General features: G+C 39.1%; 1 protein-coding gene across 10 annotated transcripts in view; it reads right to left on the reverse strand.

The window, feature by feature from the left end:
• Nucleotides 1–6,798: 6,798 nt before the first annotated feature.
• The window catches only part of PTPRC (protein tyrosine phosphatase receptor type C), a 106,902-nt gene continuing 91,013 nt past the window's right edge, over nt 6,799–22,687 (reverse strand). For 4 of the 10 annotated variants that reach the window (XM_075038870.1, XM_075038869.1, XM_075038868.1 and 1 more), the window contains 12 exons: nt 22,505–22,602; nt 21,412–21,537; nt 19,303–19,460; nt 18,684–18,819; nt 17,821–17,970; nt 17,297–17,387; nt 16,571–16,704; nt 15,432–15,566; nt 14,984–15,106; nt 14,387–14,565; nt 13,576–13,711; nt 6,801–12,942 (listed from right to left, as the gene is read on the reverse strand). In XM_075038870.1, the coding sequence (XP_074894971.1) occupies nt 12,670–12,942; nt 13,576–13,711; nt 14,387–14,565; nt 14,984–15,106; nt 15,432–15,566; nt 16,571–16,704; nt 17,297–17,387; nt 17,821–17,970; nt 18,684–18,819; nt 19,303–19,460; nt 21,412–21,537; nt 22,505–22,602 (1,739 nt within the window). In that variant the 3' untranslated portion in view covers nt 6,801–12,669. Of the gene's footprint in view, nt 12,943–13,575; nt 13,712–14,386; nt 14,566–14,983; nt 15,107–15,431; nt 15,567–16,570; nt 16,705–17,296; nt 17,388–17,820; nt 17,971–18,683; nt 18,820–19,302; nt 19,461–21,411; nt 21,538–22,504; nt 22,603–22,687 lie in introns of all 10 variants that reach the window. The other 6 variants (XM_075038872.1, XM_075038873.1, XM_075038871.1 and 3 more) reach the window with 4 other exon arrangements.

Consider the following 22,687-nt stretch of genomic DNA (forward strand, 5'->3'; position numbering starts at 1 on the left):
GTAGATGAAAGGCTCACATTACCTGGAAAGGTCTTAACATCAGGTTATATTCCCAAATTCCTTTCTCCTGGAAGCTAATGCGTGTGAGTTTATATGCTTAACTATTATTTATCTATGTAGACTTCAGAAATAAAATACAGACATACTGTTTGCTAAACATTCATTTAAAGGATTCTACTGAAGTAAAATCTAATTATTATAGATGAGTGAGTGTACGGATCAATCTTAGAGATCTCTACTTTGATACATATCTGTGTTCCGACTTCTATTTCCATTCTTAATATTTGTATGTGCATGTGAGATGGGAAAGGGAACTGCTTTAATACAACTTAACCTTTTTTGCTGAACTCATAGAGAATGTTTTTTTTAAGCAAGCATACTCAGGCTCTTGCTTCTCTTGAAGCTGTACCAAAAAGGAAAATCACAGGCGCAAAACTACTGGTTTTAGATACAGCCTTGTGTATGTGTCTTTGAGACAAGTGATCTAATAAACAGTGTGATCTGGCACACATTTAAGTCAGTACAATTTTCTCAGCACTGATAGCACTTCCGTATTGCTCCAAATAAAATTCCTCAGGTACCAGGCTCTATAGCTGCTTTGTCTTTGCAGTCTGCCCAGGCAAATCTGTCTTGCCTCTCAGCCAGGCTAATTAATTCTAATGAGACTGCTGGAATAACATTGCCACGCTGCTTCTGATTCATAGCTCCAAGCTCACTGGTTTAGCATTAGCTGAGGAGCTCCTACGCTGAGCTCCACTGTACGATGCTTTCAGATACCCGCATTTCAGAGAACATACATTGTACCTAGACTCTTAATAACATTCAAGTTTTTGACAGTTTTACCCTAGTTATATGGGAGATAAAAAGAAACTGCAAACCAACATGTGACTCATCACTTCCATTTTCTTCTCAAACAGTTAATTTCAGGTACATCCAGGAGGCCATGAAAAGTTTGGCACCTAATACCATGTTTTCCTCATCCAAGACAACAAAGATTAAACAAGACTCTGCTTTAGTTATGCAGAAAAAGCAAAGTCCATTTGCTTTAGTAATACATTCTTGTTAGTTTTTTTCATTTGCAGGTAAATGTTGGTGAAATTTAGTGCTCATAAAAATGAGAGATTAATCCTTGCCAGAGCAAGATTTGATGCAAGCGGACCCTGTGTAATCTCACACACATGTCTCTGTCAATGCACCTCAGTCAAGAGTGGCAGTGAAACATGGCTGCTGTCCCAGTACTGGACCTCTTCTGAAGGGAGAGTGCCAAATCTGCTGAAAAGCTCAATCGCTTGCTTGATTGCAAATAGGTTTCAAGCTCACCAGAACAACACATTTAATTACACTTCCCTGTTGCTTAACACTGACACTGTAACAGGTACTTGTGTGTTCTCCAATCATGCTCATGTAATTGGCCCTATCCAAAAATAAACCATGATGTAGCAGAAGTTGTACCTGTGATGATGGTTTGGGGGATTTTTTTTATTACATGCCAATTTTTAATCTACTGGACTGAATCTTGATGTAACAGAAGCCACTTCTAAGAGTAAATTCATGTTGCCTCTTGCTTTGATCTTTTACATGCACACAAAAAAAATCCCAGGAAACAACTGATGCAGAGGAAGAGAGCATTGGAAAAGAAACAGGTGTAAGACTCTGAAAAACGGTATAACCAGGTCAATAGGAATTTCGCACTTGCTGTTCAAATTGCATGCCTGTTTGCCAAGGAATCAAGGCTAACCACAGTTTCCCCACTGTATGCTGCTGGCAGGGAACTTATCACTGAACCAAATTAGCAGGAAAGCATATTCTTAGATTGCTGTTGGCTGAGGACCAATGTAACAGTGGGCTCCAGGTAAAACTTAAAACAGATTATTATTTGTACCTTTTTTTTTCTTTAAGAAACAGAATGTGAAAGTTAATATTGAGTCCAGCACAAACACACTCTGTGCTGTTCTCCACTTACTGGGCAGCAGAATCCAAGAACTGAATAGTTTCAAGGCACAGTATTGTGCCAAATGCACATTTTTATGTAGGTGACCTCTGTTTTCCCCTTGGTTTTGGGGAGAAGAAAGAGCTTATTACAGGAAGGAAACTTTCTGCGTAGAGGCAGTATTTGTGAGTGTCAGTATCTCTGGTACTGAAGAGCAAAAAAAAATATATACTGAATGTAATCTATTCATACTTGCTTCTCCTTCTTAAACTCCAACTCACTGCACAGCAAAATAATTGGAAACAATCCCACTAATTTCAGTTGATGTAGGACAGAGTCCTAGCTCAGAAGAATGGTGTGATCATATTGACATCACTGGACACTTTTAAGCAACATTGCAAAAAGAGTTTGTCCATGGAACTGCTTTCCCTGTACTCATAATGTGCTTTGTGAACAAAAACCCACACTGGGAAAACTCAGGGAAGGCTATAACTCAGGGAATTGCTTACGCATTATCCTATTGGGTCAAAAAATTTGTTTTTCAAGAGAATGTGAAATGCATTGGGCTTAAAAAGCTCTTGGCTTATATAACAGATGCCAAAGGGCAGTCTATTCATTAACCAAGACATAAAAGTAAAAAGGCTGCTCCAAGGCCTTGAGGCAGCACAGTTTCTTGAGCTGCACTTCATAACAGCTGCCCTCCAAAGTCTGGTTAATGCCATCAAAAATGCTCTTTAAGAGAGGGGTAAGATGACACACTTACTGTCACAGCATCCGCTCTTTAGACAGAAAAAGACATCTGCAGTTTCCAGAGCTCTCATTTCCAGTGCTAAACTCTGACATGCTGGGCTCTTCCTTTACCTCAAAGTAATCATAGCAGGAAAATTTGCTCTTCTCTTCTTTAATATAACCTTCTGCTCTCCTTAGTCCTAGATAAACAGTGGATGCTCAGATATTTGTTATAACATGTACTGCTGGGCCTGCATAGTTCAGTCCTCTATGAGGAAGCTGCCTTGATCTTTTGAGGAACTGGGGGCAGCCTTACAGAATATGTATGCTTCAGTTTTGCAGAACAAGTAGGGAACCAGCACGAGGAGCAAAGGGAGTGAAAGTGTTCCTTCCTATCACATAATTTTATGAATTTGCCATAGAAATGATTAGTACCCGCTGCAATTTTTTCCTTAAAAGCTGCTCTAAAGTTATATAAATGGCTAAAAAAAAAAAACTTGCTCACTAAATCTGGTGTGCCCTTTTCCAATTTAGAAGTCCAGCAGAACAGCTGGACACCTGGATTTATTTCTTGCACACAGCCCACTTCCCTGCTGTGGAAGCATATCCCATTCTAGCTTCTGGGCTGGGTTACTCATGCTACCTTCTAACAGCCCTTTATATGTGATCTCTGACTGTGAACCACTTCAGAGGAGCCATTGGCACACAGTTGTAGCTGTTCAGAGCAGTTACCATCACACCGTCACTCGTTCGTGTTTGTGATGTCTCTCAGCCAAGAGTGTCAGGTTGCAGGGGAAAGTACTGGCTGTGATGTCTACTGCAGATCAAGCCTTTGTCAAGGAAACCTAAACAAACCTTATAAAAATATTCTCTCCTTCCTATTTATCTTAGATTTTTGAAGTTATAACTATTTAATTTATCAAACTTGATTTATTGAAGTATTTACCTTGGATGCTGTTGTACTTGATGGTTTTGAGCAAAGAAATGACTAATTCATAATGACAGTTGGATGAAAAAAATCACAGCACCAGGAATTAAACTAAACAAACTCTTGATTTATTTATATTTTTAGCTACAAGCAAAAGCTTGAAGTTAAGTAATAGAGTGCTAGATGCAATTTTTAAAAGTGCAATGCAGAAAGGAACCAAAGCAAAAGAAAATTCCATAAATATAAGGAAAAACATACCCACCTGCTCCATCCAAAGACTTTGGAGGAGAAAAGGGAGAAGAGATTGAAATGGCTGTTGAATAGCATTCGTTTGATGACTCCTGAGCATCTCTTTATAAAAAGAGCATATAAGCATGCGTCCATCTCAGTTCAAGCTGACTTACTCCTTCTCCAACAGTGTCTCCTGCTAGAAATGTCCTGTCATGCAGCTAGCACCACCGATGGCTTCACGCCTGCTCTGTTTTGGCTTAATGAAGCTCCTCACTACAAAGAGGACCCTACAGGAAGGCTATGGAGTGTATGCACCAGACGACTTTGACAAGTACACAAAACCTAGTCAATGGCCCCTGATACTCTTAAAACCAATCTACATTCATTTTGTCCAGTTGCATGTATGGCAAGCAGTTTAATTTGCAGAGCGCTGCTATTGCCCTAACAGTGAAACAGACTTTTCCCATATGAATAGGACTGAGACCACCGTTTCACATGTCAGCAGTTCATAATCGATCCTGGTACCTATGTATTAGACTAGAACAGTGGCCTAGTCTTCAAGGTCTTTAAAACTCAAACCGGCTAAGACCAAAAAATTACTGTACCCAAAACTTAACCACCTGTTTTCACTGTAGCCTGTCATGAGTTGTGATGCTGTCTGGATACATCCTTCTATTGGGACAAGGAAGTTTTTCCTCCTTGTTTGGGCATAGGTGACAAAAAAGGAGGAGTAACTGGTATTGCAACTCTCTCATTTCTTAAAAACAAAGAGAGACAGCTTTCTCAGAAAACAAGAGCAATTATACAGGACGTTATGTAGCTTTGTCCTTCAACAAGAGACCAAAAAATGAGATGTGGTGCTTCTTAATACATTTCTGTGCAGCAGTGCACAGTCCATGACTTCACGGATGTATTGGGTCTGGCTGAGATGGAATTAATACTCCCCATAGCAGCCCTCATAGCGCTGTGCTCTGCATCAGTAGCTAGAAAGGTGTTGATAGCACACCAGTGTTTTGGCTATTGCTGAGCAGTGCTGGCCCAGCATCAAGGCTGTATCTCCAACATTTTTGCCCCCCCCCCCCCCCCAATGGCAGGCCGGGGCAGGGCAAGATCTTGGGAGGGGACATAACCAGAACAGCTGACCTAAACTAACCAAACAGATATTCCATACCATATGACGTCAGCTCAGATATAAAAGCTAAGTAAAGGGAGATGGAGGCGGGGGCATTTTGTCTTCCGGAGCAACCACTACGCGTACTGAAGCCCTGCTTCCCAAGAAGTGGCCAGACATCGCCTGCTGATGGGAAGTAGAGAATAACATCATCTGTTTGTCTTTGCTTTCGTGTGCGACCTTTGCTATCACTTTATTAAACTGTCCTTATCTTGACCCACGAGCCTTTTGTTATATTTTCTCCCCCCCCTGTCCAGCTGAGGAGGGGAGTGATAGAGCGGCTTTGGTGGGCACCTGGCATCCAGCCAGGGTGAACCCACCACAACAGAGTACTGAATTAGGAATTCAAAATTAGCAAGCTTGAAACCGTGACTGTCACAAAACACTGTCAGAAAGCTGTTCCTGCAAGATGGAAATGTTGAGAACAAGATATCTGGTTTGGGGCTATTTCTTTCCTATCTTGCCCAAGGTGAACTTTCAAAATAAAACCTCAACTGACTAGATGATGGGAGGATTTACTTAGGATGCAGAAGATGCAGAGGTAGCTCACAGAGTAGAAATGGGCCTTGAATGAAAGTATGCATGAGCATCCTATTTATGTGTCAACGAACTCAGCTAATCTGCTTTTCTCTCACCTCTATGTATTTAATTCTTAACTCTAAATTCTGCACAGATCATCATAAACTAGTACTTTTTATTAATAAAGTTTCAAGTTTTAGTCCAAATATCCAGTTGGCACTCATCCTGTGGCATTGATTTTACAAGGCTCAACAGTTTTCCTAGCATCTAAACATGTAAGACCTAAAATACCAGCAGTCTTCAGAAACAACGTGGAATCATGCACCGTGATACAACAGCTCACCTGCTGAGATGCCATGCTGATATCTCCTACTATACCAACCTGGTATGAGGTCTTCATGAGTCAGTATGTCACTGACTCCAAAAACCGCCACACAATGACAAATAATCAACTTCCACAATGTCTAGCCACGTGGCATGGCACTTTACACATCCAGCAACTCCAAACTGAAGTCCAAGACCGTGAGAAAAGAAGATGTGACAGAAGCTTGTATCTTGACACAGGCCAGGAAACGAGAGGCATTAAGGTAAGGAGCCCTGCCTAGACTTGCTGTGCTGTAGGTCTACCTCATGGCTGAGCCTGCCTCACCACCATGACTCCTTGGCCTCAGACCTGCTCCATCACTTTGCACTGGCAAGCAGTGGACTGCTGTCTGATGCTGGTTACTGTCACCAGACCTGCTCTGCTCACCTTTTTGGGGCACTGTGGGACTGTGCCCATGAGGGTACTGTTCCTCCCCTGCCTACCTTCACCCTCGAACTGGTCTCCGCTTCCCTGGCAGGGCAGCTGGCTCTTTCTGCTTCCTGGCACCCAGGACAGGGGGAAAAGGGACCAGGAGGATGGGGATAGGGACTGGAAGGGAAGAGGAAGGCTGTTGCAGAAGACAGCTCTTCAAGTCAACGAATGCTGAATATCTCAAATAAGGAGAAAACCTAGAAAGTTGATATAAATATTCAAATAGGAAGAGGCCACAGTTCAGTAATTGAAGCAAGAGCTACAAAAGGAAAAGTTAGAGATTTGAACCAATTGGACTGTGGAGATGAGAGTAGGGCTATCTGCTGGCAGGGGTGGGGGGAAGCTGTGAGCCTTGTTCACCCTGCATGGCCACAGAAAGTCTTTCCACTGGGACTGGAGCAGGGCAAGACATTATTTGATAGTGGAAACGCCTCGCTCTCTTTGGAAGGAGACATAACTCCTTATGGAATAATTTATTAATGCCATTTAAGAAATTGAATTCCTGTTCCATGAGAATTTTATTTATGCTAAATCAATACATGAAGTCAGAATTTCATTTTATTGCTGAATGGAAATTATACTAAGAAAGCAGCATAGAAAAAGGAAACACAATGATACTGAACTGTTCTAGTCTTGAAATGGTTTCAATGACATAATTATATATTAAAAATAATATATTTAAATATTTCAGAAAAGAGCAGGAAAAAGGAAGTACAGTGCTAAACTTAGACAAGATATTGTTATTCTCAAAATGACATATTAACATTAGTAAAATAGGATAAAAATGATTCATTATTTCTTTCCTAAAAAAAAAAAATAAAAAAAATTTGACACTTCTTGCCAAATGTCTGCATTTCTATTGTCATTTTTTTACCATTTTTCTCTGCAGTTGAAGAACGTGCACATTGACTTCTATTGCAACATCAGGAGACCTGACAAATAATGTTTTTGGTAGCCACTGATGCCAGCACAGATTTAGTCTGTGACAATACAAGCGCTCTGTATGCATGCAGTCTCCTGTACCTCATCTGTAGTTTATTTTTTGTAAATTCATTTTTGAAAACTACTCTTACAAAGCCCATCAGCCACACAATCCAATATTGTCTCAGTGCTGCATTAATCCACAAAAAAGTTAGCACAGGCCTACCATGTCATCCCTGTTTCTCCTAATTTTTTTTGTTTGTTTGTTTTAAGCCAAGCAGCTGTCAAGTCAACAACTCACCAGTTTCTGGTTGGGATTGTGATCTCACACCTAAGGTTATGAATGACGCATGCACACACACATGCATGCACACACATATGCATGCACACACATGCTCTCTCACTCTGAACTGGTGCTTAGTCTTGGACAGACACAATCTCTGCAGCGCTGTATAAACAAATGTCATCTTCATTACCTCAAATGGCTCCACGTTACTGAAAGGGAGAGAGCTGAACGCATTGCAGGAGCGCTCTGAACAGAGCAAAAGGCATTCGAAGAGTTTCAGCACAGCCTGGCGGGCAAGCTCTGAAAATACACCCAAGGACTCTATGATGTGTGCAAGCTCTGGGCCTCAGCTAACGGCCAGGCAAGGTCAGGCTATCGTGAGGTTTCATCTCCAAAACCAAAAATTTGATACTGAGTGCTAAAATTGATCCAAAGTAAACGTCTTTTTCAGTTTTTCCTCTGAGTCACGCTTATGACTACATTAGTACTGCCAGCCATGGTGGTGTACAGCTGTGGGATTCAGGAGACAACCCAGTTGTAAATAGTTATATGCCTATTCCTCTGAAAAAGGTTTATTATGTTAATTTCAAAAATTCAGTAACATTATGCATTGCTGATGCTGACAACCCTGAGTCTGAGGACACAACTGTTTAATAAAACCCTGGTTTTCACTAAGGTTAAAACAATGAGACTAATATTTTACAATAACTTATACTAAGTATCCTTCCTAAAATAATTATCTTTTTGTCCCTAGGAGATCTTTTAGTAGAAACTTGCTTAGTACTTTTGTAGTCATCATCTTCCTTTCATTTGCATTGCAAAGAAAGATTGACTTATAAAGCTTTTGTATAAAATTTTATTTCTATGTTGCTGTACCTTTAAAATTATTGGATTCTGTTCTTCTTCAGAAGACTTGTGTTTTTTCTGACGTAAAGCTGATGCATATAGAAATGTGCTGTATTCTGTAACAGAAACTTTCCTTTTCTTCTATTTTGGTTTTCCCTAGTCTAAAACACAGCTTGCTGGTTCTTGGCAAACAGTTGCTTTACATATATAGAAAAATACCTGTGGTACAGCTGTGTAAAGCCGTTCGGAAATTTCTGATATTCTTTTAGAGGCAATCTGGAGAATGTACAATGTTAAAAAACTTGGGCATTTACAAAAGCAAGATGCCCTGTCAAAGAGATAACCACTGCTACTGGAGAGTTTTTCTGAGGAACATTAAGTAAAGGATACAATATCCAGCTTAATGAGACACCTGTCTTGAGCCACTACTCTTTCTTACTTTCTTTGCCATCTCACACAAACAAATGGCTCGTGGCATTAACATTTTACTTCCCTTTGTAGCTCCTAGCTTCAACGCCGCCATGTGTGTCACAGACTCGCTATCCGGCTCTGCTTGTGCCTCTCATGCAACGCCGCCATGTGTGTCACAGACTCGCTATCCGGCTCTGCTTGTGCCTCTCATGCAATATTTAACTTAGGTTTCCTGTTTCACAGCAAAGCTCAAAACCTACTGCTTTCTTCGCTCCTTCGGCAACCCCCCCCCCCCCCCCCGGTGATCGAATGGTAGCAGTGAGAGGTGGGGCAGGGGCAAGTGGGGACCCTCCATGCGTGGTCCAGCCCCTCGGGCTCCTGCGTGTGGCCACCAGCTCCTTCCCAGCAGATAAGTTTAGAGCAAGGGGAAGAAAGTGCTCCCTTCCCCAGCAGGCAGTGAGCTCACTGCCGCTGGGGGCTGCAGGCTTTGACAGCATCAGCCGGCTCCGAAGTGGAGAGGGCAAGTTCATGGACGCTGGCTGCATGTATGGGTGGGAAAAGGAGCAGGCACAAAGGCAGCAGTGGAACCTGGGGTGTGGAAAAGCAACAGGGCTTTTGTCATCTCCTTGAACAGCATCCCTGACTGCCACGCCTCAGTGCACTGGCCTTTTTCGTGTTGTATAGCATTTACCTCAAGAATCATGACACGGCTGATATTCATAATGTACCATCTCTGAAAAAGATTTTAATATAACTACCTTGTTCATTACAGAGCACAAGAAACGTAAAAATCTAAACAAAAGCAAACACACAGTTCATTCTCCATTGCAGTTACCTGACCAAGCAGAATCTTGTGGAGGCTCTGGGATCCTTCCTCTCCCCCATCTTCCCACACTGGACTCTGCTAACACAGCATTGTCACTTTTCCATACCCATTATTCTGTCAGCTTCTACCCAGCATATTGTGGGAGAAATCCAGTCCCTTTGGTCACATAAGCCCTTGATTACCCTCGTCTGTTGCTCAAAGTCCTCTCCCAGCTGGTCTGCTGCTTAGTTATTTTTATCCGGGACTTCAGATTATAAAACACTTTCAAACAACAGCTAACTCTTAGATTGAGGCAGTGGTTAGCAGCCTTCGTGCACCTTAGCTCTGCTTGAGAAAATAAACATTTTGCGCCTTACTTTACGTGTTTATTTCTCAGCTTTTAGGCTATGCCCACTCTCTAGCCTGCTACCATGCTGTTCTTGCCCTAACAAAGCCAGAGCAGTTTCCTAGCAGAGCTTATTAGCTTGGGCTTCATGCCTCACCTGTAATATGCTTCACTGTATTCCTGGGAGATATAAAATTAAGCCTACAAGTGAATAAGCCAGTGACTATGGAGCATCCAGCATAATGACCTTCTTCTATAAGCTCTGTGTCACCACCTCGTGGATTTTTGAAATTCAAATGACAATGGAGAAGGCAAAAAAACATCTCTGGTACATATGTAGAGAGTTCCTAGAAGCAATCAAGCAATCAGAACTTCTAAGCTCTGTTAAGACAGGTGCCCTCGATTGTCACACTGGGATTTAATGAGATTTAATTGCACAAAGTGTTATTTACTTTGAAAATAATTAAAAGCCAAGAGCTCATTTTATCCCCTTGTGACTAACTTTACTCCAAAACTGTTTTACACTAGGCACATGAGGACAGTTTTAATGTAAGGCTCTGTTTCCCTGATTAGGCTAACAATGAAGACACGCATGAGGCAAAATTTAACAGTTCGGGACTTTTCTTTCAAAATGCATGCACAAATCAAGTGTTAACATGGCATGCATTTTTTAAAAAAATATGCCATCAAATGAACATTGAAATCATTCTGGAAAACAGTTTAAGCAAAATGAAATCCTCCAGAATTTCTGCAGCCCAGGTGCTGCAGGAGCTTAAAAAGCTGTAGAACCATTTTTCAAGGAACTGAAGTGGATGAGTCCCCTCAGATTTACACAAAATCAAAATTTGGGCTAAATTTTTGATTTGGGAAACATTTTCCATTATTCCTAAAAGTGTGACTAGCCTCTGTCTCTACACTCTTACAATAGGTAGCTACACTGACCTCTTTATTTTACTACCTGAACTACCTAGAGAGGCTTTACAGTGGCCAAATCTTAGAAGAAGAAATTAGTTGTTCTCTATCATCAAAGGACCAGTGAGTCGATCTACATCCAAGGCTTTTTATTGTTTTGATCTTCAAAGTTATGCCAAATTTGCAATTTTGACATGTTCCTCTAAAAATAGCCAACAGGCTTTGGGCCTACAATTTTTTTAGATTACCTTCACATTTAGTCTCAAGAGCTTTTCCTCCAGAAGGGACCCCCTCAGCTTTGTTAGTTTGTCATCTAACACAGCTTCAGCTGAAAAGGTAGTTCAGCTGACAGTCAAGGGGATTCCCACTGCCTCTGTGACAGTTTGCTGCCACTTACTCAAGCAAGACTGCCAGGAAGCACTTGTCTGAGCTGATAACTGTGAATGAAACATTTGATCTAGAGTGACAGCAACATTAAATTAATGTTTTAACCAAGTGTGACTGTACGTGTGTTTACATGCCTCTCTAAGTATTTTCAATTACGTTTTGTAAAGAGAGATTAGGAATATGCAGTGATAAATTAGGAGCACTGAGTCTGTTGAATGACTGTTCCTTTAATGACTTGAAGCAAAAGAAAAATTAAGTTTCCTTCCTCTGTGATGAGAGAATCATGACACTTACCTGGGTTCACACACAGTTTTATAAGAATTAAATGGTGTGGTTTCCTAATGAAATTTGTAAATTTTATCCATGTATGGGATAGCACAAGATTTTGTACATTTAGAAGAAAATGATCAGTTTGCAGAGTCTAATAGAACAAAATACTTTCCACCTTGTCAACTAGTAATTATCTTTTTTATTTGTTCTAAAAATAGTAGGCTAAAATCCAGCAAGAAATAGTAAAAATACCACAGCATATAAAACCTTGTAATGAAAAAAAAAAAAAAAATCCTGTACCAATTAAAATCTGCAAGGATGGAGGAAAAGCATCTAAGTATTTTCTAATTCTGAAAACAAGTCAGATGCATTCGTGGAAGCAGTCCCTTTAAATAACAGTAAGCGTAAGAAATAGAAGTGCAAGCACGCAGTATTTTAAGCTCTAAGAGTAAAGAGAATGTGTTTTCTATCAGAATCGTTGCAATCATTCAAATGCCAACCTCCAAACTCTTCTTTGACTCTAACAACGAAATCTCAGAATAATATATGTGAAGCAACAAGGACACCTTGAGGCAAGTCAGAAAAATGCAAAAATTTCTATTCCACATTGGTGTAGGATGACTTACAGATTCTCTGTAAACCTGAATTCTTTTGAATTGCCACATGATGTAAATGATAAGCTCTTAAAACTGTTTGGCAAAGTACCACAGGTTCCACGGAGTATTATTAAAGCAGTGCTTGGTCAGCACTCCTGAAATGCTTGAATATATGCTTACCAATTAGGTTAATTTACCTGCTAATAGTTTTGAAGACAGACCTGGTTTTGCAACACACTAATCTTGTTCTGAGTTGCTTTTCTCCTTGTTACAGAAGTAAAAAAGTTTTCTTCCCACTGCTCAACATAGTATTACACTGTACATATTTTTAAAAGAGAATGTATGAAAATAGTGGAAAAGTTTCTGAAGAAGTATTAAATGCAAATCTACACAAAAATTAAACTTTCACATTTCTTTGTCACTCTCTACAAGTTTCAAGTATTCCTTTAAATTTTTACCTTTGAAAAATTGATATAACAGTAAACATTTTCAAAAAAAACAGGTGGGAAGAAGAAGAAATCTTATACTTCTTATTTTGTTTAAGATTTTAGCACATGAAAAAGCATTTTTTTTCTAGTATAGCTTCTAAGTCAGAACTGCAGTTGTAGGGCCATTTGTAGAGCTTTCTGTTCCCTTAGTGCTATCTGCAGCCTTAAAATCATCACATACTTCAGAAAACTCATGTTCCTCTGGCGTTGATGGGGTAAGATCAATAGTGATCAAATCAGTTTCCTGATCCGTTTTTTCTACTTCACTGCAAAATTCAACTTTATCTTCCTGCTGGTTGTTCTTCTTTATTTGTCCATTCTGTGCAGGGTAGATGCTGTCAATGGTGTCATACAGAAATTGGTAATGTTCCTTAAATATATAGAGAAAAAGTTAGTATGAATGGAATGCTCAGAGCCCAAGAACAAACCATTCTTTCTCTGTTTTCTCAAATTGTAGAAATGTAACATGCAGTTGAACATGCAAGTCTGCATATGAAGCAGCTTCTACAGTTTTTGGTGTACAGAGTATTGCTTCTGTGGTTTATTCTGATTTCATGTGTATGTAATGTCTCTGTAACTGCCTGCATGATCTTCCGAGTTCAATCACTCAGTATCCTCTTGGTTCACAAAGTACCAAAACCATGGGATTTAGAGTACCTAAGCTGTAAACAACACATATTGTAAGGAGTCTAAGAAAGCCATCTAATAACCTGCCCCATATCGATGACACCTAGGCCTGGTTTGTTAGTAAATGCACAGCGTATGCTACAGAGACACAATTTCTCCAGAGTGATGTAAACAAAACAAGTCGATGGCTGCTAGCCTGTGAAATGGAGTTAGCCTCCTAACTGCAGAAGTTAAGGGACACTGTGCACATAGGTCCCTGAAGCAACAGCAGAAACATCGATTTATACAATTTGGAATTTTGTAATATGTACCCTTCCACAAAGATGTTACAGAATTGCAGCTCTGGACATCTCACAGACTCATAAGATTTACTTACAAAGGTGGAGACCACTCCCAGCCTGGTGCGACGAAGAGCTTTTACTACTTGGAAAACATCTATTACTTCTTCTTTTTCTGCACTTTCCAAGAGGGTCATTAAAGCACAAAATACACCAGTCTGTTGTGATCCATCACTAGGAGATGATGTAAAATGTACAAGTAAATTTAAAATGTAAAATCAGCAAGTCCTCTGACTAAATGTTAGATTTATTTCAAAGTCTACATAATAAATTACATTTCCAAAACATTTTTTATTGGACTGAAATTGTTACAATTAAGAATATCTGGAGGACACACACAAGACATAGTTTATCTAGAGGCTACCTGGATCTCATGTGGCCACTTAAGGGGCAAGAGAGAAATTAGAAGCTTCAGACTTACAGTCTCAACAGCTGTTAGCAGGATTATCCTCTGTTTTAGATGATATGCAAGGCTATTCCTGGAAATGGTCCTAAAAAAATGGGCTTATGTACAGCAGCAAGAGAGAAACCCAAAATCTCTGCTGGATCCCCATTAGTAGTATGCTACAAGAGCACCCTGACCTAGCATTTCTTCTCAAAATACATGTACCAGGCAAGAGCAGCTAGCTCTGACCACTTACTCCATGACCACGCTTGCCAGAGACGTGTGCTCACTTTTCATCACTACAATCAAAAAGGTCAAGCTTGAGCAATTCAAGGAATCTTCTAGGGAGAGCTGAGTCTCCAGACAAAAGGAAAGGCTTGTGGGAAAAGGTAGGCACCTCAAAATTGTGGTTGCTACATGTACCCAGAACTTAGAGCTACGTTATGTGCTGAATTCAGACCCACCGGCAGTGGACGACAAGTGGGACACTGCGGGTACTTCTGTTGTCCTCAGTGACTGGTCTGGCTGGGACTTTTTGTTTAAGGTTGAGAATCATGCTGACTAAATCTTTGGGGTTTTCTGGCACATCCAAGCCACTCCACTTGTGATACTGATATTGATATACCTTCTGTGTTTCTTTAGTCTGAAAAACAGTGGCAGAGATGTAGTCAATGTTCGGGTTAAAATAAAGATTCATGTAGTACATCTGTTGCAGCTGATTTACAAAAGAAAAATTATATTCCTGAGAAATTGCATGCTGATGTGAGTTCTACCTCATGAATATGAGGTAGGTAGACATCCAAGCTTTGCTCAAAGTACAAAAGGCAGCTGACATCCTGAGACTCCACTACCACCATCTCAACGACTCACTAAATGGGAAAATTTAGATAATTTATAGCATTTATCACAAGTGGCTGCTGGTGTGGAAAAGAAAAATATTTCCATTTCTTAGAGCAGCAGGTAAGTGCAGTGGGAATTGTCCCTTTTCTTTCTTTAGGCTAAGTTTATAACAGGGAAACAAATTTAAAACTTCCTTTTGGAATTTGCAATGAAACTTTTACCTTCAGATGTGTAACATCAAATGCACGTATGGTATAGCTAGGACAACAGTTGACATCTGTCATTTGAACTTCTATGCCATCATACATTTGTTTTCCTTCTCCCCAGTACTGTGCACAGAGTTCCTAAAATGGGTGAAAGTACAAGTCAGTGCTTACCATTCAAACCTCCTTTTATTTTATCTTCCACATGCACTTACAGATTGTATTGACATTAAAGTAGTAGGAGCATCATTGTATTTTAAAATATAGCACCATATACTCTTCCCCTCAAAAATTCATTAGAAAGTAAATCAAGAAGGTAAATAATGGAACAAATTATATTGGAAATCCAAATTCCTCATCCTATGAAACAAGCTTAACTGGAGAAAGGGAATGACAGAGTGCAGGGAAGTGTTTTCTTTGCCTAGAGAGGACCCTTAATATGTCAGTGTGAAGACGATGCTCTCACCTGATCTCCTTCTTTCAGCTCTGTCAGCATAACAATGACTTTGACTTTTCTTTGGAAGACCATTTGCCAGAAGTCAGAGAGAGTTTCCTGCAGTGGTCCCTGTGTTGCAATCATGGCTTTTGGACCCCAGTAACCCTATAAAAGAAATTGTTAACATTTTTTTCTTAAATTAATTTGAAACGTGATTATCAAGCAACAGAACTCAGTCATTTAAGGAATACCCAGTGAAATAAACTAATGAACCCTTTTGTTTATAGGGAAAATACACCTATTGCAGTAGGCAATGATCTTACAGGAATTCAAGAAGCCAAATGACATTAAACTCAATCCTCCTAACAACAGTATCACGTCCAGATTGACAGCAAGGTATACTCATGCTGCAGTGGGTGAGACCTCACCTTGCCATTTTCTGCACAGCATATTTTTAAGGGCTAAAACATTTAATTCTACACAGCTGTTTAATTTGACCAGTAAGAAATTGAGTTTATACCACACAAAGCTGGTGTACCAGTCAGTTCACACTGAGCTACCCAAAAGTAAAAATACATTTACCCTGAACAGATATCCTAACTGTGCAGCATTTTAAAGGATTTAGGTAGCAATTCCATTAAAATCAGTTACTTCATTAGTGACCAATAACTGCTCTCCTTCTTTTGAAGGTATATATGATACCAAAAAAACTGATGGCCCCAATTTTCACTAGTAGGGTTTTGTATACGTGAGTAATTATACTCACAGTTCACTAATAGGGAAAACTTTAATATGGATCAACTTGTACTTAGGCAGATGCCTACTAATAGAAATACATGTTATCATGAGGCCAATCTGAAAGCTAGTGGTTTTAAAAATAACACACACATGCAAAAGAAGTGTTTCTATGTTTAGTCTCACTATTTGTGATTGCACAGTCTAAGGCCATGTAAGGGAAAAAGTTTCATCTTACTACCACAGCAAAATGTAGAAGATTTTGATGATTAAAACTACAAACGGATTTGCCAATCAACTACCAGATCTTTCTCCCTTATTCAGGTAAATCCTATTCTATTTGTGAAGCCAGTAAGAGAATAAGAGTTCAAGCTAGAATATAGTTTTAGCTAAAAGCTTGTGAAATACTTATAGTGGATCCTCTAAATACATACACCTATGAAGGAAGCATTGATGTATTTGCTTGATTCCTCACAGTCGCTGTCCTCATCCGAGGAATCATCTGAATCACGTTCACCCTCCTTACTGCATTCATCTTCGTGCCTGATTGGCACTCTGTTAAAGTCATCTGCATGAGACAAAGTGTCACTGTCACGCCACACTGGTGCTTAGGTATAGCATTAGAGAGGGGCTGTTGCCACATGTGCAGGGGGAGAAATAGATAAAGGCCAGTCTTTTCACAACAGAGCGTTGTGAAACTATTACGCCCATGATGCTATTAGTGTTAATAATATTAAGCATTAATGTTGAACAGGCATTAAATACAAGTATTAAAAATCAGAGTGGCCCCAAATTAGACACTTTGGAACACATATAGTGTGTTGGATGAAAAGTGTTCTGCAAATAAATCTAATGTCATCCAAGAAATATGCAACTGAGATTTGAAAGATCTGCAAAACACTTAAGTAAGTTAAAAACATGCAGAACAAAGGCCACTTTATTTGAAATAAACTTACACACTCCCAATAATTCACTTTTTTAAAAAAACTATTCTTTTTTAAAACACTGTGAGAAGTTTCTAATATTACAGTGTTGAAAAAATTAATCGATCAAATACATCTCAGTAAGGTAATTTACTGTCCTTATTTTTTCAAAATTTAGTAGGTTTCCTTACAGAAGATAACAGATACAATAAAGGAAGGTTCATGGAAAATACTTACATGGAATTATGTTGGCATTCCTATTTTTGCTTTTATTTTCCTCACGATTCCCAATGTTCTGCGTCCGCCACCCCTTATAGGAAGGTAATCTCTAAAGAAAGAGGATGCTTGGTATTATGTTCTATTAAAATGGTTCCTGGGATCATTGTCACCTCTGGACACCCAGTCATCATCTCCCAGCGCCTCACTTCTTACTTTAACTCTTTAAACTTAGGTTGCATCTGGACTATAGTTTAGAAATGCCTGCTATATCATGTACAATGGCACAGGAAATCATTCACATATACACAAGTAATCATTCTATGCTCCCCATCTTTTTTAAAAATATTAATATCAAAAGCAGGAATAAAATTTCATTAATTTACAGCTTTTTCATGAAGGTAAAGAAACTGTTTCTGTGCCAGAGAAATAAAATAGCACAGAAGTCATCTATTATGTATGGTATCTCTATCTCAGGACTATTGTGCAAGGCACTTTCTAATGTAAGTGGGAGGTAGGAGCACTAGAATGCAATGCTTATTTACCTGAAACTCTGCCTCCAGCAAAGAAGGATCACTCGGAGGATCTTTCCTTTTCAGATTGTTAAGATAGGAATGCAGTTCTGAGAGACTGACCTCTGTTTCTCCATACTGATTGTATTCCACTAGTGCTTGATGGATAAGGATGTACTGTGACTGGTGTTTCCCATTTAAAAGGTTTAAAATTCAATTTATTAAAGAGTAAAAAAAAAAAAAAACAAAACCAAAACCATATCACTTTTTAAAACCATTATAAGAAACTATTACGCCCATGATGCTATTAGTGTTAATAATATTAAGCATTAACGTTGAACAGGCATTAAATACAAGTATTAAAAATCAGAGTGGCCCCAAATTAGACACTTTGGAACACATATAGTGTGTTGGATGAAAAGTGTTCTGCAAATAAATCTAATGTCATTCAAGAAATACGCAACTGAGATTTGAAAGATCTGCAAAACACTTAAGTAAGTTAAAAACATGCATTGCATCAGCCCTTAATTTTTGTTGTACTCTCAACTCAACTGAAAATCCCACCTAGACAGTTTTTAGAATTTGAAAATTAAGTTTGACTATGCAAGCTCAATTTTGCATTTACAAATTGTATGCCAAAAGCTGGATTATCAAATCTAAAATATCCTTCTTGTCTTCCTTTTTTTAAAGCCTAAACTTAAAAAATTGAAGTTTCTAAAACTGAAAAACTGTGTTGAAACTTTTTCTCTCTCTTAATATTCTTCAGAGCTATATTTTCTATGAACAACTTCAAGTGAACTGTAGCAGTACCCAGGACTGAGCAGCACACTTCTGAGAAATACTGATGAAGCCCTAGCAAAGGAGAGTTCAAAGTGACAGGAGTTTTAGCGAGATACCTCTACTTGAACCATGAGGCACCGCTGCCGACGCAGCTTCACAACATAGCCATAAACATCGACTCTGCCTTCTGCATCCAGCCCCTCCAGCATGGCATCAATTCCTATATATGTCCCGGTGCGCCCAACACCAGCACTGCAAAGCACAAAGGGATTTGGTTTTCAAGAGGAAATGGCATCTCCCAGTCCCACTCAGAGTGGAGCAGTCAGTGAGAGAGCAAAAGTGCAAATGTGTAACAATGGGATATGAAGCAACTGAAACAGTTCTTGCTGTAAATTAAATGGCAACACAAACAATGATGAGTTTGTATTTTAATTATCTGTTAATGAAAGTAAAGGCCAATATTGCCAAACATGATGATTATAGCTAGAGTAGCCCAACATTTACCTGGCTGCTTTCCAAAAGTCCAAAAGTCTATGTATCCTCAGAATTTATCTACCTGAATATCCTTCAGATCCTTCAGAAAACAGGCATTTTTATACCTCTTTGGCTGCCTCACTCTCAAGTAATCAAGTCACAAAATTTGGGATCAGCCAAATACCTTTGCTAGCTCCCTTTTCTGAATAGCTTCATTTCATGTTCATCTAACATAATTTTTAAAAACTAATATATATTTACCTGCAATGAACCACTATTGGGCCACTAAAAAAGTTGCTGAGAGCATTAACTCTGCGTCGGAGTTTGAGAAGCAGATGCGGATCCTCAGGGACTCCATGGTCTGGCCAGCCTGTGAACTGAATATGAGTGACATCTCTTCCAGCTGTCTTTTCTCTTCCCTAGACAAAGTGAAGTGTGGGGGGGGGGTGTTTATATATATATATATATATATATATACACACACACACACACACAAAGCCAAAATCAAGTGCAGATATAAAAAGCAGAAGAAAAATAAGGGCAACAGTCATCAAATGTTGAAACTGAAATTTCAGACAGTGTGCTGTAATGTTGTAATCCCAATGGTCCCTCAGATTATGACATTTTTCATATTCAATTTTAATTAAAAAATATCCATGAATCAGGAATACACAACAACTCCAACAGAGGACAAGCAGGAGGTTCAAAGTGTTGCTAAAAATACTTTTTTTCTCAGGTTAGCCTATGATCCAGAGTAAAATATGTCTCCCCACTCTACTCATAAACAACTTGGCCAGTGTATAGTTCTGCTTACTTCAAGGGGTACAGGTTGGTAACTCGCTTATATCTCCTAGGATGAGCCTGCTGAGGGTGCAACAGATTTAAAAAAAAAAAAAGAAAAAAAAAAGAGAGAAGAAATTTAAACTGTAACTCAGGCTTCTACCGTTTAGAAGGAGATAGAAGAAAATGTATGATTTTCAATGAGACTGACTCTCTTAAGTCACTTGACTAAAACTTAAAGCATGTCAAGTCTTGAGTCTTACTTTCATATGTTGCTGCTAAATTAAAAGAGAGGACATGCATTTTGATAACCATGATTATAAAACAAAACGAGAAAGACATCTCAATGGTATTCTTTTACTGGCCAAGATTTAGTATGGCTATATGGGCATCTCCCCAGTAATTTACCCCCCTTCTTACTCAAAGTTGAATTATCCAGTTATGGCACAGTTATTCATACAGTTATTTGCCATTGTTTCAGTAATTATACATCACTGTTCCACCAGAACTGCAGAAGTCTCTGCTTTCTCGCCAGGGACCACTCTTAAATTAAATTCCACAACCAATATCAGTTTTATCTGTATTAATATGATGTCAGCCAAACAGAGAGCAGATAGCTCTAAAAATATCAGTCCTCAACCTGCAACAATCTCATTTTTAATGTCAGATTGTTCTAGTCACAGAGTAATGTCTTTGTTAATAGTCAATTTTTAACATCCTGATATTCTCACCGTCTTCACACTAAGTTACAACTTGCTTTTAATCAGACCACTTCCTGAGTAAATTTTAGTGCAACATAAGACAGCAGAATAGGAATTTCCAGCTGTAATCATGGATCAAGATGGATGGAATCTGTTGCTTGACTATTTTGCTGAAGATCTGTCAGCAGATTTACTCTTTGAGTCTTAATGCTTTTAGCTATGACTTAGCTCCATTTGTCCTCACTGAAATATTTTTGCAAAGGGCTGGAGGAGCATTTAGCCTTACATGGCAGATATTGTTCTCAATTATGCACAGAGCAACTAATGTGATTTCAGATGTGTAAAAAAGAGAAATTAACTAGCCTTAATGATTCTACATGTAGCCAAATGGTAATTTTAAAACACTTATGTTTATAAATGCACTTGAGATTACCAGAATATGTAATCTTCCCACTGTACAATTATCACAAGGGTACATAATGGTGCTGTATGAGTCACATTGATTTTACTTGCAGAAGGTTATGCTGAGATACACATAAACCAGTAAAATTTTTGTGTTAAAGAACAAGCTAAATATCTAAGGAAACCACAGTGTATTGAGTTTTCCGTGCTTAACAGCATATTAACAGTTTCCTCTTAAATGTAGATTCCAGAGTACTATGGAAAATACATTTTTAAGTTGGGAAATATGTCTGACTTATATTACTTGTAAGGAATGACACCTACATCTAAGAAGTTTTCTTGTAAACTTTATGTTGCTTAGGGAAAAACAGCAGAGCATCTTCTATTGATATCTGAGTCTTCTCTTAAAAGGATCTCTCAACAATACCTACAGACTCCAAATAGACACTCCAATTCCAGTCAGTCTTACACTTTTGAATCAACTTACGTTTGTGATGTGTAGTTTCTGAATGACATAGTCTGGACATGTTTTACTTTCATTGATCTTCACAATGATGTCCCCATATGTTGCAGAGCCATTCTCCATTGATGGCCAATACTGGGCACATTTGTTCTATGAAGATATGAAGTTAGGTGAGCAGCACGACAGCAAAGTGGCAGAGAGCTGAGAGCTAAAAGAAAGTCTGATTTAAAATAGACAGCAACTCAGTACAGTTTTTCCAACTTCCCACAGGTCTTCTCCTCTCCTGAAAAGGCTGTCACTGTTTAGGATGTCAGCACTAAATAATTCCAAATATCCAACAATTCAGATCTCTGACCTGAAGTTTATGCCCATGGAATTTAACTTGGAACATAAAGTGGGGAAAAAATCCTGATACTAGTTGAAAAAGTGAACAGTTACAGTTGCTGTTGCCTGAAGGCTGTAGAAAAGTTTTCAGCTACTTCTATGGCTTCTTTTGCAGTCTTCAGTGAGGGATGTTGCTCCTGCCTGCCTATAACATCAACTTGGGCATGCTGTAAATCTGCACACTGCCAACGTTTTCATCTTTAAAAGCAGTTAGAACAGCAGTTCCCCTTCTTCCTGGAATAAGGAACAAAAGCAAGCCAGAAGCACCAAATCTTCCAGTTAAAGGAAGGGCAAAGACAATGGATAAAAAAAAAAATAATTCTGTCTAGGATTTACTGAGGGCATTGCCAGGATATCAGAAGATAATAGACAGGATTAAAATACAAACCATACCTTTTATGACAGGTCTGTGAGGAGCTAGACTTCTACCTTGGGCCCTTTTCTGGATTTATTAGCTGTAATTTGGAAGCTCACCCTCTGCTACTTACAACTGTGACTAAAGTGACATTTTCTGGTAAGACTGGTAATTCCATAAGGCAACACTGTTTTGGCATGCTTTCCAACATAGGTTCTGCCACAACAAGAGAACAGCAAAGAATGAAAACAAAGTACTAAGAAGAAAATGTAATTCACCATGGCACAGCAACCCATTCTGTTTTCAGACAAAAGGATGGAAAGATGGATGGATGGATAGATGGAAGGATGGATGGATGGATGGATGGATATTTCTCACCCTCTTTCCTTCCTCACAGCGAGTCACCATGACAATAATTGTTGCCTTCTGTTCCCAGATCATTCTCCAGAAATCATCCATGGTTTCATCCTTGGGGCCTAGCAGGAGATAGTTAAGGCAGTTTTTCAAAGAGTGCAGCCACATGAAAAAATACTTGCCTTCTTGACATGCTTAGCTATGAGG

Source organism: Buteo buteo, chromosome 10 (assembly GCF_964188355.1).
Source record: "Buteo buteo chromosome 10, bButBut1.hap1.1, whole genome shotgun sequence".
NCBI lineage: Eukaryota > Metazoa > Chordata > Aves > Accipitriformes > Accipitridae > Buteo > Buteo buteo.